This window comes from Liolophura sinensis, chromosome 1 (assembly GCF_032854445.1).
Source record: "Liolophura sinensis isolate JHLJ2023 chromosome 1, CUHK_Ljap_v2, whole genome shotgun sequence".
In the NCBI taxonomy this organism is placed as follows: Eukaryota; Metazoa; Mollusca; class Polyplacophora; order Chitonida; family Chitonidae; genus Liolophura; species Liolophura sinensis.
Window position 1 is genome coordinate 47,550,406 of NC_088295.1, and position 13,725 is coordinate 47,564,130.

At 39.2% G+C, this 13,725-nt stretch overlaps 2 protein-coding genes across 2 annotated transcripts; one reads left to right on the top strand and one right to left on the bottom strand.

Annotated features, from left to right (window-relative positions):
• Positions 1-5,434: 5,434 nt before the first annotated feature.
• Positions 5,435-8,012, bottom strand: LOC135461823 (interleukin-1 receptor-associated kinase 1-binding protein 1-like). The gene is made up of 3 exons (XM_064739068.1): positions 7,655-8,012; positions 6,472-6,668; positions 5,435-5,725 (listed from the first exon to the last, which is right to left on the bottom strand). Exons 1-3 carry the CDS (start codon positions 7,943-7,945, stop codon positions 5,461-5,463), a joined length of 753 nt encoding a protein of 250 aa, XP_064595138.1. The 5' UTR covers positions 7,946-8,012; the 3' UTR covers positions 5,435-5,460.
• Positions 8,013-9,451: 1,439 nt separating this feature from the next.
• On the top strand, positions 9,452-12,440 carry LOC135481976 (protein jagunal homolog 1-B-like). Its single transcript, XM_064761776.1, has 2 exons — positions 9,452-9,630; positions 10,617-12,440. Exons 1-2 carry the CDS (start codon positions 9,518-9,520, stop codon positions 11,101-11,103), a joined length of 600 nt encoding a protein of 199 aa, XP_064617846.1. The 5' UTR covers positions 9,452-9,517; the 3' UTR covers positions 11,104-12,440.
• Positions 12,441-13,725: the final 1,285 nt, after the last annotated feature.

Genomic DNA, 13,725 nt, shown 5'->3' on the forward strand with positions numbered 1-13,725 from the left:
CTGTGAACAACAGAAAATAGAACAATAGAATAGAGTTAAAAATTGCTACATTTGGAGGGTTGTGCATGATTGCTTTATAAATCGAAGTAGCACCTCCGCCTACAAATGGTAAAGTCATGGCTATACACAGGTATTTATATATGGTAAGGCTGAAGCAATTGTAGCAGGCTGTTTGTTTACTCAATACATTAGGGGACTACATCAGTTGGGCAAACACAGGGTATGGAACCAGGAAATCCATCAGGGAGTTAACAAATCTACAAATATACATATGTGTAATATCTTTACCCCTAAATGTCTTCGCCAGCCGACCAAGCGGCCGACAAGGTGTAGGTACAGATCATGACCTATAGCCAGTGAGGCCTTATGTCATGACTATACCAGTTAAGGCGGGATTGGGGAGTTAAATTTTGTCAGATACCCGGTGACGTTCGTTGGTTTTGCTTAAATATGCTGTTTTCTCACAGTCTGAAGTAAATTAGGCCTACATACAGCAAATACGCAAAATACAACATAATCTAAAAACAAAAATTATTGATCGGCGAATTTTTAGTAAAAAAGCGGTTTATTTATTTATTTGATTGATTGGTGTTTTACGCCATACTCAAGAATATTTCACTTATACGACAGCGGCCAGCATAATGGTGGGAGAAAACCGGGCAAAGCCCGGGGGAAACCCACGACCATCCGCATCTTGCTGCAAGACCTTCCCACGTACGGCCGGAGAGGAAGTTTAATTATTTAACTGTGTTACTCAGTCAAAATATTCGTGAATTCAATAAGCGTAACAACATATCCTTCCCAGATTATAACACAAACAGAATTCAAACGAATTTTATGTTTTATATAAACGAATGTGCCTCATAGGCCTATTAGTTATTAGCTGATCGCCTGAGGAGAGAAACGTTGATTTGTAAATGGTTTATCCAGCTGCAAAGAGCAGGCTTCCACCAAGGCGGTTCCGGCTGCCGAAGTCCGACCAGTCGCCGGAACTTCCCTATCACACTTTCGAGCGTCGTTTGCTCTCTACATCTGCGGTAAAACACACCGGTTAATATTAAGTATACACGTGTTCATGTTACCATCTGATATCATACACACGTGTGGAAATCAACGGATATTTGAACTACTCAGGCAGATGAAAGGGATGAGGAAGGGAATAGATTTCCCTCTTATCCAAATAGTATAATGAGTGTAAGATGCATAAATATATGGTAAGACTGTTCTTTGCATGTTACCAAAAAGGCAACTTTGTGTCTGTAATTTTCGATAGTCATCATAGGCCTAGGTGGTATAGTTCACCCCTGGTTTACACCTTAATTTACAGCGGACTTTCAATGGTGGCTGGATATTAAGAGGCTCAAAACGTTTAAACTTACTCTACCTTTAGGCTATCTGTCGACACAAGATGCTCTCTATTCAAAAATAATAGAAGAGCGGTGACTACTAGCAGAGGTAACACGTTCATTATCACAAATGAAAGCACCACACAATGGTTTCTATGTATCAAACCCTTGCCAGAGGCTATGACGTCATCTAGTTTGCGCTTCATACTTTCTGTGACGTCACTCATAGTATTGTTGTATTCTTCACGTAACATTTGCTATGTCAGGTTTTTGTAACGTCATCTATAAGACTTCCTAGACATATACAACCCATAGACAAGTTCATAGGGCAATTGGGATATCAGGAATTATCGGCGAAGGTCGAGTTGAAAATCACTAATCGAGAGCTGACAATTCCTGAAATAAAATAAGTCCCAACCCCACAACTTATTTTATTTCTCAGCATGTTTTATTATACCGAAAATACAGTACCTTTTGGCCGAATTTGTACGTCGATGACGGAGCTGTAACCAGCGTCTGATTTATTTTTACGAACAAGCACACGCCAGAGAACACTCAAACGGAGATAGCTCCTGTGGAAAAAACGCACGTGATCGTTGGATATTAGCACGAGATCGTTGGATATTAGCACGAGATCGTTGAATAATTGCCTCATGAACGTGGGATAAATATTTTGTGAACGTGACGTTGCATTCCTTAGCGCGCTTGATCGTTGTACATCATTTGTGGGATATATTGTGACGGTCTCTCGACCAATGGAAACGGAGATTTAAATAACCCTATTCTGTAAGGCGGATCGGAAGTTAGAGACCACGTGATTTCTTCAGTAACAAAGGGCGTGGGTGAAGAAAACGGTCCTCCCAACGTTATTGCATAGGAAAATGCCTATTTTTTTTCTATTTGTATAATTTTTCTTATCTATCTTTCCAGATAGTATAAGTATTTCTGCAGAGCTTTCGTGATGCTATTTTGTATAACTAGGCCTTAATGAGGTATTATAATAGTATTCGTTACATTGTGACTCGTCTGCAGGATTTGAGAATATATCTGTACCTCCCACGTGACCGTTGCTGTCCAATGAAAAGCGGAATATTTTGTCTGAAGCAGGATAGTAGTGAGTGTGCTATGATAATCAGTACAGCATACATTTTAAATATTGTAACTTATACATGAAAACCTATATAACATTTATATCCTGTTCCTCAGCATGTCAGTCGTCTTAATATAGCCAGTGTATGGTACCCATTCCAAGAAATCACAGTAAATGATCTTTCCAACGTCTAACCGCTCCACATTCTATAAACCGTCTTGCCCTGTGAAAATCTGTGGAACTCGTTGATGTAGGCCTAGGTATGCGAACCTGTTCCACGTTAGTTGTATAGAAACACTGATGCCTTAAGATTGGTATGGTTATAACAGTATAAATAGACAATGAAATAAATCTGCAGATTCTCAAGGACAAAACTATACATAGAAATGCCAACTACTCCACCTTTTCGACATTTAGGACAATATACCTGAAGGACTGTTGGTCTATCTATATTTATCTACAAACGTTCGAAAATGCAGTAGGAATATATAAACGTAAATAAACTTTAAAAATCATTCCATTTTTACTCTTATCATAGGCCTTTCTGCACATTTGATTCAGAATAGTTCCATTCGTTGTAATCGAACCCTAGAAAACAAAGAGACAGGACAAAATTAAAGGTAAACTAATTCTAGGCATCGAAACAGACTGCATTCAAGCCGCCAAACAAAATGGACCTTCTGGGTTAATAAATTATAATGGTCAAAAACAAAAGACCAATTTCCAAAACAACGTTTAGTACAAGCCACCAAATAACTAAGAAATTATCTAAACCAACTGAAATTACTTAACAATTTTTCATATGACCGCGAAGGAATCCTCAGAGTGCATGTAAAGTACCTCCTTGTTGCAGGACGAATTTCCACCGCTCTTTTATCCAGTGCTGCTTTTCTGAGACGCCTTATGGCAGACAAGTTAGGCGCCCCGCCCGAGCCATTATACTGATACGGGTCCACCAGTCGTTGCACTATCCCCTTCATGCTGAACGCCAAGCGAGGAAGTTACAACTTCCTCTTTTAAAGTCTTAGGTGTGACTCCATCCAGGATCCATCCCGAAGCGGACGCTCTACCAACTGCAGTGATGATGAAATAACACGAGAAATGATATAGGCGAGTGAATGAAATCAGTATCAAATCGTGCACCATGCATGCTACTTCGTCAGTTGTTGTCAATCGATATATGTATCTCAGCTGCGTTTCGATTCCAACGGTGAATTCATGTATCCCCACCGATCCTGGACACTGTCCAGTTTTACTTACAAGAGAGTTATAATCATTGTAAAACTTAGGCTTTTGATGGAACAACAGAACAGTTTTTGCAGTAATAACTTGTAACGTTGTCTGAAATGGCCAATTACACACGGGATCTAACAAATGCTATAAGAGGCGAGATATATACGCCATGTGCAGGACCCTTCAGTAAAGGGTAATTTACAATGTCAAACTGAAATGTACCATGAGGAGTGTCTGTAGTTTCCTTTATATCCTGCAAAGGTAGATATTATTCAATGTCTTTGGTACAGTACAAGTTACCCCGTCCCTGCGAGTTTTATACTGAATTTTATCGCGTTTCCTGGCGAAAATACAAAAACACTGCCGGGTATCTTAACCCCATGGTCTACTATTCATAAATTGGACTAATATAAATATTTATGCTTCTGTAATTCAAAAAGTACATGTATCTATCAATAACATGCTACCGACTCGACTGATTTTCTAAAAGCTCAGATAACAGTTAGATATCTCTAAGTGCATGCTATAAAATGAATATCAATGACATCGTAAATCTTAAATTCAAATTTAATGATGCAAACATTTCACTTTTTTGAAATAAATTAAATTTTGCCCATGCCTTTTTCTCTTTCTGAAAAGTCCTTCTGACGGACACAACCTGGCCCAGCATCCATTGTTTTATACAACCATTGCAGAGTGGAATTTTGTCGACTCGTGGCAATGTACGAGCGCCAGCATCAGGTAATAGTTGTTTTACTATTTTGAATAACGTACCATGATTTTAGATGTGACAGCACGTCGATCATACTATTGACATTGCATGCGCCGCTCTCTACGCTCGCTTTACACCATTGCCACCAATAGACAAATTTGTCCTTTGGAACCTGCGTAACATAATTCCCCTGCCGTTGATAAACTTCACAAAGTAGAGAACTGAGACTGTGGCAAAGGGAAACAAATACATACATCCGACAATGATGATTACGATTCAGTATAATCAAACAATTGGTCTATATACAACAGAAATATTGAATCATGTATCGCCTTTGCTGTGTTCTGATAAGTGAACTAAATTTTGTCACTTCTATGCGGGTAATTAATTAATCAGTCACAAATGAGTATATTTATGCATTTCGGTATTCGACTTAGGGGAAGTTAATGTTAAAGGTTGTGCATGATTAGGACCCTTTCCACGGTTACAATGACCATTATTTATATATTTCTTTCCAAATGCAAGATGGAACATGGATGGAAATTATTGATAGTAAAAAGCATATGCGTAACAATGGCTTTAAACAAGTCGTGTCTTCTCCCGACATTAGACAGCAGCCGGAATATTGTCATTGATGTTTCCTGGTACGAATCTTATGAACTGACAGGGCTCTCAATACAAGTTGTTTACCCATACAATACACGCACCCATCAAACATTGTGAAAAAATCTGACCAATTAAAACCAGATCATAAAGTGATATCAATTGTACAATATAAATATTTCTTTTTTTATTTCTTTGGATTTTTAGACCCTACTCAAGAGCTTGCGAGAAACCGACAACCATCCGCAGGCTGCTGGAGGACATTTCCATGTATAACTGGAGAAGCAGCCAGAATTGAACTCACAGCAACCGTAGTGGTAAGGGACTCCTGAGTCATTCTTTTATGCTAGCACGCTAACCACTCCACCATGGAGACACCACAAATTATATAGGTACATCACCAATATAGGTGATATATACAATATATATATATATATATATATATAGGTGAAAATTTCCTTGATTTCCCACCATATCTACTCATTGACATATTTTGTTTTTACTTTTGGCTTTAGGTCAAAACTAACAAAGACTTTGCAAGACACCGAGACAGTTTTGCTGGAGATGCGCTGTTGTATTGAGGTTGAGTTAAGGTTATCAATGTCATCAGAGCCTCCTTCCCATTCCTTCACCTCCTCTTCCTGAATCACAGTTGGGCGGCCCACGGCCTGGTGTACAAGACACGCAATTTCCTGAGCTTTTTGCTTCGCATTGTGGATAGCCAACACACTGGCCTGACGCCTGCAAATAAAGAATAAATCAACACTTTACAGAGTTCTATTCAGAATCTTTTTTGCTTTCTTTCACACTTCTTTATACTTTCATACTTTATTTTACCTAAAGTTTGGCATGTCAAAACGCACTTTCAGAACCTCATTAAGGCTTCAAAATCATTTTATGATGCTTCTGATGTGAGGAATTAGGTTTTTCTGAAAAAGAAATTAATCAAGTTTCATGAAGAAACAGCATTGGGGATATACTCCGAGTAGCCATGTTGTAGAAACCCTTATGAACTTGGCCAATCACTAGCGCTGAAAGCGTCACATGATAATTGGCTGTCACGCCTAATAGCTCCTACGTTTTGTGACATCACTCTAGTTAGCTATAACATGGCAAAATGGTGTCACCAAATGAGTGGCTAGGTACTGACGATTGTTTGCTACTTATTTTGTTGGTAAGCGCTGTAGAATTTTTAAAATATTTTTGCAACATTTCTGGAATACTACTTTATCAGTTAATTCAGCTTTATTGGCTGCCTTCTTGTTCACTTAAAATTTTAAGTGAAATACAGTACATGCGTACTAATGTTTACATGTATAGATGAGTTGATTTGGTTTTCACAAACTTACAACAATGACTTTAGAAATGTTATTTTTTTTTCATACAGACGCTTCTAAACAAACTAAAATAGAAAATGTACAATCATTTCTACTCATGTACACATAAATCAATCCTTCAAATATTTCAAAGCTTTTGGGCCTTCATACCTGAGATTTTCCAGGCTTTGTGCTGTGTGGTAAAATTCTGGCAGCCCTACATGAACTGTTTCGTCTAATTTTTCAACCAGGAGATTAGAGACAGACTGGCATTTCTGAAAGTCACTGAACTGAACATGTAGCTCCACATTCACTTTGTATGCAGATTCAACTCTTTGTGTCGTCTTGTACTCCTGCAGGTCAGATTCCTGAAAATATCAAAAATATCTGAATTAATTTCATAATCAAGAAAGGTTTTCTTTAATCATCACATACCCTGAGCTAGATGTTGTTTGGAATGTTATATTAATCTGCCAGTACAATGTGCTACCCTGCCAGGGAACCACTCTCATGTGATTAATAAAATAAGTCGTCATAAAAATAAAATGAACATTTTAGCCTTGACTTTAGGCCAACATGTACACATACTCCAAGTCTATCACACTTCATGCCTTGCTGACATCTGCATGTCAGTTTTTATCATATTATGGCCAGGGGCCTTTTGCACAGGGCAACTGTATGGTAAAGTTGACCGTAACTACCATGGCAACATATGTTTTTAACATGTGTCACCATAGTCGTTACAATGAGCTTAGACTACAATTACTTTGTGCAAGAAGTCCCAGGTCGGTAATTTTCTGGCCTAAATCTCCAGCCAAACCAGTATGAGATTCATTTGAACTGGTAATCTCACTGATGGCAGGGCCCTATATGTGGACACATCGTTTGAAGCAGAGACTGACAATTGTCATTAGCATCTGTATTTTGAACTAATGTTCAAAATTAAGGCGTGCATCTTTCTGCAATGTTGCAAAGTATCATCAAAGAAAAAAAGATTTGAAATTCGGACCGGCAGGTCGGATGGGCTGTGTTTCAACTAGATACTGTTCATTTAGTTTGCGGGAGCACCCGCTTAATCTCGCCTGAACCTGGGCAAGACTCCAGACATGATGATTCAGCTTACATATAGCAAGTCGTTCTCGGACCAGTCTTCAACAAACCAAAAGTCTTAACTAAGCCAAGCACCAGTCCTACTCTAGCCTTGTTAAAATTCATCGTTATATGAGTGTTACGATGAATGTCCGAATTTCAAAAGAGCACACTATAGTCCGGATGGACTATTGTCTACTAAACTCTGATAAGAGTCTAACGGTATAGGCTTCCCCTTCGACTTTATATTCAAATACACTTGTACCTTAACACCGTGGTTGTGCAGCGTCTGAAAGACATAGTCCACCCGCCTAGATACGCTGGTTTTCGCCTCATCAATGCTGTCTTTAGTACTGGTCACCTTGATGCACAATCGACATCGATCGGGTTTTAGTGACATCTCACCCGTCGCCCAAACCTGAATCTCGCGCTCTTTGGAAATGCCTGAAGCCAAACCGGCTTGGCCGTCTAAATGCGCTCTCTTTGCCTTTGGTGGAGACGAATTTGATGACTTTATGAGCTCAGCGAACACTTTTGACGGCTGAAACGCAGCCATAATGTCCACACTGAACGTTATACTGTCAAATACCTGTCAAAATACAACAGCGTGCTTGCCGCCTATGTTTGTTTTCAGCGCGCAAGCCTCAGCTTGTGTTCGGCCCCTTAGCGCATTGAAAACGGCTAGCCCGGGCTTCAGGCCATTCCTGCCACAGCCAAGCAGGACATATCTTTTAGCCTTTCTGTAAGCATGTCTGCCTGTCCGTTTGTCAGCTACTTTACAGAAACACTTAAACAGGAACTTATATGGAATTTTGTACATGGTTAAATTTGCGCTTTCAGGTGCAGTCCAAAAATCTGTGGTGGTGATTCAAATTGGAGTCCAGATCGAGCCCTAGGAGTGAGTGAGTGAGTGAGTGAGTGTGTGCTTGGGGTTTAACGTCATATTTACAATTTTTCAGTCGTATGACGATGAAGAAGTCCTTAGAGTGCATATTATGTACCTCCTTGTTGCAGGACGGATCTCCACCTCTCTTTTATGTAGTGCTGCGCTTTACTGAGACGACTTATAGGGTCTATGGAAGGCAAGTATAAGCCGCTCCACCCGAGCTATTACACAGATACGGGTCAACTAGTCGTTGCACTATATCCCCTTAATGCTGAACGCCAAGCGAGGAAGCTACACCTTTCTCTTTTCAAGTCTTAGGTGTGACCCAACCCAGGACTAACCTTTGATCTACCACATCCCCAAGCAGACGATCTAACATCGAGCCCTTGGAAGTTTTAAAACTATTCATCACCATTGAAAGATAAGGCCTGTAGGGAAGAAATGCAACAGTGTGGTTTGTGCTGTGGGAATTTGTACATGTAGTTGTGTTGGAAGTTTGCGTTTTACGGAACAATTAACATTTTTGTCACTTTTCAGCATAGCTAGCCCAAGGTGTATGCTGATCATAGTTTCAAGCACCCGGGTTCCTGGCAAGGATCAAGCAGGAGGTGAAATGCTGATTTTGGTTGATTCCTAGAGTTCAAAGTACCGGTACCATGTCATATGATGCAGAAGTTATCATATTTGAAGGCTAGACACACTCTGATTACTTTTCCAGAAAGAATTTCTTAGCTAAAAGCTATATTTTTCCATTTTTTTATGCTAAAATTTTCTTCAATGTCTATCTCACCTGAGTTAAATTCGTTTTGTTGTCTCCTCCAGTACTTCGGTCACGTGACCAAAGAATGCAACAAGAATGAGTTGATGTTTAACTTGCACGGCTATGACATCAGTGCAAACCTGTGAATAAGGCAAGCCAAAAGAAGGATTACTTTCCCGTGGAGCTATCAAGTAACTAGGTGTAAACGTTCATACAGTATTGCGTGGGTCAAAATAAGCATGTCCTACTAAATGTGCACACGTGCAACCTGGTCGAAAGTTAAACGTTTGCAGGACACCAGACCACCTTGCTTTTCACTCGCATCACCTGCTATTTACGCGAGACTACACTACTATTTATGATTGGCACAAGCGGCTTGGCGGAAGTACTAATAGTGCCCCAGTAGAGGTCATTTTCTGTGGCTGCCCATCGTCCAGGTGGTTAATTGTTTTTTTCGGAAATCGGTTTAGGTGGTTTTTTCAATGCCCCAGGAAGAAGACAACATTATGCGATCACAGAAAGGTGCCAGGCCTACCGGTACAGATGGTAGCGATTTCTGGCACAGGGAAAGTATCGCGTGGCAATACAAAATAAGGTACGTTAAGATCGAGAGATGCCGGCCGGCTTAAGTTGAACATGTAGTTGTCGACGTGACCACCCAGGCTTTGGCTAACTTAGGAACATCTCCACTTTTGGTCATCACATGCTATTCTTTTTTAATCCTCTGAAGTATAATTTCTCTGAAGAGCCTCCGGGTATCTTTTATGAGCAGGTATGGGAAGGGGAAATGTTAAGATGTGCATTTGACCAGCTAGAATGGTCAGTAAGTATTCTGTTACATGCAGGTGTAGTTAAAGGCGAAAGAGCAAAGCCCTAATGGCTCTGTAGGCAAAGGACCATTATAAAGTATTCTGTTACAGGCAGTCAAAAGTGAAACAGCAAAATCTAAATGGCTCTGCATGCAAAGGGTCCATGATGAAGTATTCTGTCAGGGGTGGTTGAAAGCGAAACAGCAAAATTCTAATGGCTATGTGAAAGGGTCTCAAAAGTATTTTATTAAGGGTGGTCAAAAGCGAAACAGCAAATCCCTGATGGCCTTGTAGGCAGAAAAGCCATTACAAAGTATTCCTTTATGGACAGTCAAAAGCGAAACGGCAAATCCCTCATGACCCTGTAGGCAGAAAATCCCTTACAAAGTATTCCTTTATGGACAGTCAAAAGCGAAATGGCAAATCCCTCATGACCCTGTAGGCAGAAAATCCCTTACAAAGTATTCCTTTATGGGCAATCAAAAGCGAAACAGCAATCCCTAGTTGCCCTGTAGGCAGAAAATCCCTTACAAAGTATTCCTTTATGGGCAATCAAAAGCGAAACAGCAATCCCTAGTGGCCCTGTAGGCAAAAAATCTGTTACATAGTACTCCTTTATGGGCAGTCAATAGCAAAATGTCATAATCCTTTTGGCTCTGTAGGCATTATGAATTATGATGTAATACCTCAAATAAATAAATATATGAATTTCTGCTGAGCTGATTCATGTGATTCAAGTCTCTTCTTTCTTCCCTCCCCCTTATTTCCACAGTACAATCAACAAGTCTCGTCTAAAGCTGGACATGCTAATCCATGGGATCATGTCATTCTTCATGCTGATCCGCCTTTTGCCCGCCATCTTTGCATTTTGGGGAATCCCACAGCCACAGTTCATGAAGAGATGGCGGTTCCCACCACCTAGACCATGGGAATTTGCATGGTTCGTCAGCACTGTCGCTATTGTATTTGGCTGGAAGGCCATTCCTAGAAACGTGACTGTGTTACTAAAGCAGTACATCATCGGTACTGTGGTGTTTGGCTTACTGCCTGTCCTATATGGAATAATAGAGCAGTTCGATGACTTACTCGGTTATTTGGATAACAAGAAATTAGCGCTGTATTTTTTCACCTACCCAGCTGTGCTGGTGTGGTATATGTTTTTGGCTATTGCAGCTCAACTGCATATGTTTGGAATATATTTCTCCATTCGTCTTCTTCGGGCATGGAAGGCGAGTGAATCAAAACCTAAACTGCGGTAACAGATGAAGATGGCTCTGAACAGGGAAGAGTCTATCCCTTAACAGCATGCGGTTAATTGAAGGAGGGATTCGCCATTTTCGAGCTGCCCCATGCTACCAGTTCCCCTGCTTGTGTTGTGTAATTTTTGTGAAGTATTTGAAGAGATGTCCAAGCCCGATGTTGAATGACACAAAATTTCCTACGTGTAGGATGCTATAAAAAATCATCCGAGTAAGAACTTTGTTTTATTACTGGTTGTTTGGTGTGTTCTATTCATGAAACACAAATTTTCCCCATCACATCACATAAATCTGTTTATATCCTAGGTCATGTTTGTTATATCATTCAATGTATAATTATTATTTTTTTTTTATCTTGCTGCAGAAGAAAATCTATACTGACTGCGAATACATGTGTAAAGCAAATTATGTTGTCCTTCTAAAGACATTTGGTAGCTGGCTACCTGTTGCAAGACATCTTGTAACTTATATGTTTTTCAACAAATCATTTATGCATTTTTTTGCACATTTTGATGGCGTGATCTTTCTTCAAGATGTAAAATGTAAATACATGTGTTCTCAAAGAAATCAACTGTGCAAGCTGCTTAGATGTTCTTGAAATTGAATTTGAGGTGGACCGATAAATCAGTTACCAACTGAGCTTCCAGTAACCTCCACATGAACGATCCTTGAAAATCTTGCAAACATTTTCTTTCATTGATGGGGTCTCTGTATTAAAAGTTTGCCAATGACCATATGACTGGATACAAGTAAGGAGTCTAGTTGAGTCATGTCGTGATTTTACATCTATGAATGCTTATGAATTAACACAGCAAATGGGTTGAATTAAATCTGAAACTTGCAAGTATGCTAAGTTATTATAGACTAGAGTAGGGTGGAAGTTTGAGTTATGAAACCGTGTGCATACTTGCACTTCAGCACATAGGCTACTGTAAGGCTGCATGCAACAAACTTCAGTCATCTCAGTACTTGTTTTAATTATTTCTTTTTGTCTTGTATGCTGTTTTTTTTTTCATGAAATGATTGTACCATTGTTTCTTTTTACACCATATTATGCTTTGCTGGCATAATGCATCTCCTCATTTTAAAACAAGTGAGATTTAAGTTTTTTTCTTCATGAATGAAAATTACATGCAGAATGTGTATGGAAAAAGGTGTCCCCACATGTAGTTATATGCTTTACCACAACATAATTATACAAAAAAAAACCCCCAGTTTCCCTATTCTCTGTAGTTTGTACATGTATTAGTGGTAACTACAATTAATATGTTGCAAATCAAAATTTCCTTCGGATTGGATTGTTTAAACTTTTAACTAGTTAATTTACTATCACATATAATAATGACAATTTTTACAATTAATTGTTTTTTTTTTTTCAGTTTCTAATGAAATTACTCCAAATATGGTATGCACAAGATTTATTGTAGTGTGGTGGAATTTCATATCAATCTCTGCAACAGTTATCACTTTCATCAAATGTTTGTTGAAAGTTAATGTTTCGCAACATCATTTAAGGACCATCTGGTGCAGAAAGAGCTCTTGTTAACATGGCAATGACGTGCAGGGTTTCACAAGTTCCTGACTTAAAAGTGGCATTATATAACATTTTTTGGAAACTCTTGCCTTCCTATTTCAACAAAATACATTTAGCTTGATTTTTTTTTTGGTCTTGTTTTTTTCTAAAAGTGCCTGTTTCATAATGTGCAATATGGTAATAAACTCTGGTGGTTGCGCTGTTCATATACAAAACGTGTTTGTTTTCTTTACCTCTAGACCATACTCCTTACAGCATGTGCCAGTTTACATCACTGTACCCACTAGACAAGCTTGACATTTGGAACCTGTGCAATGCATGTCTTCTTTAGGCCCACATAGAGTGGAGCCAATTGTTAAAAAGTGTATTTTAAAGTTATGCCAGGCTTAAAATATCAGTCTTGTTCTAATATAAAACCAACTGGACTTCAATTAATCCTGGCCATAGCTTGTAATGCATATACCTCATGTATCTTTTGTACATTGTGTGTGAAGGAGGTAGAGGAAACTCAGCTCTCTTGTACGTTGTATGTGAAGGAGGTAGAGGAAACCTCAGCTCTCTTGTACATTGTGTGTGAAGGAGGTAGAGGAAACTCAGCTCTCTTGTATGTTGTATGTGAAGGAGGTAGAGGAAACCTCAGCTCTCTTGTACATTCTGTGTGAAGGAGGTAGAGGAAACCTCAGCTCTCTTGTACATTGTGTGTGAAGGAGGTAGAGGAAACTCAGCTCTCTTGTATGTTGTATGCGAAGGAGGTAGAGGAAACCTCAGCTCTCTTGTACATTGTATGTAAAGGAGGTGGAGGAAACCTCAGCTCTCTTGAAAATTTTATGTGAAAAAGGCAGAGAAAACCTCAGCTCTCTTGTATGGGTACAATGTATTGTGCAAGAAACCTCAGTCAATTCTCTTGTATGTGAAGGAAACCTTACAGAGCAAACACTGCACAAGAAATTTATACATACAATTTCTACAAAAATGATGCTAGTAATGATTTTTTTTGTGTCGATAAAGATTTATTTAGTTTATTTGATTGATGTCCTATGCGGTGAAGAACATTTCACTTATACAATGGCGGCCAGCATTATGTTCGG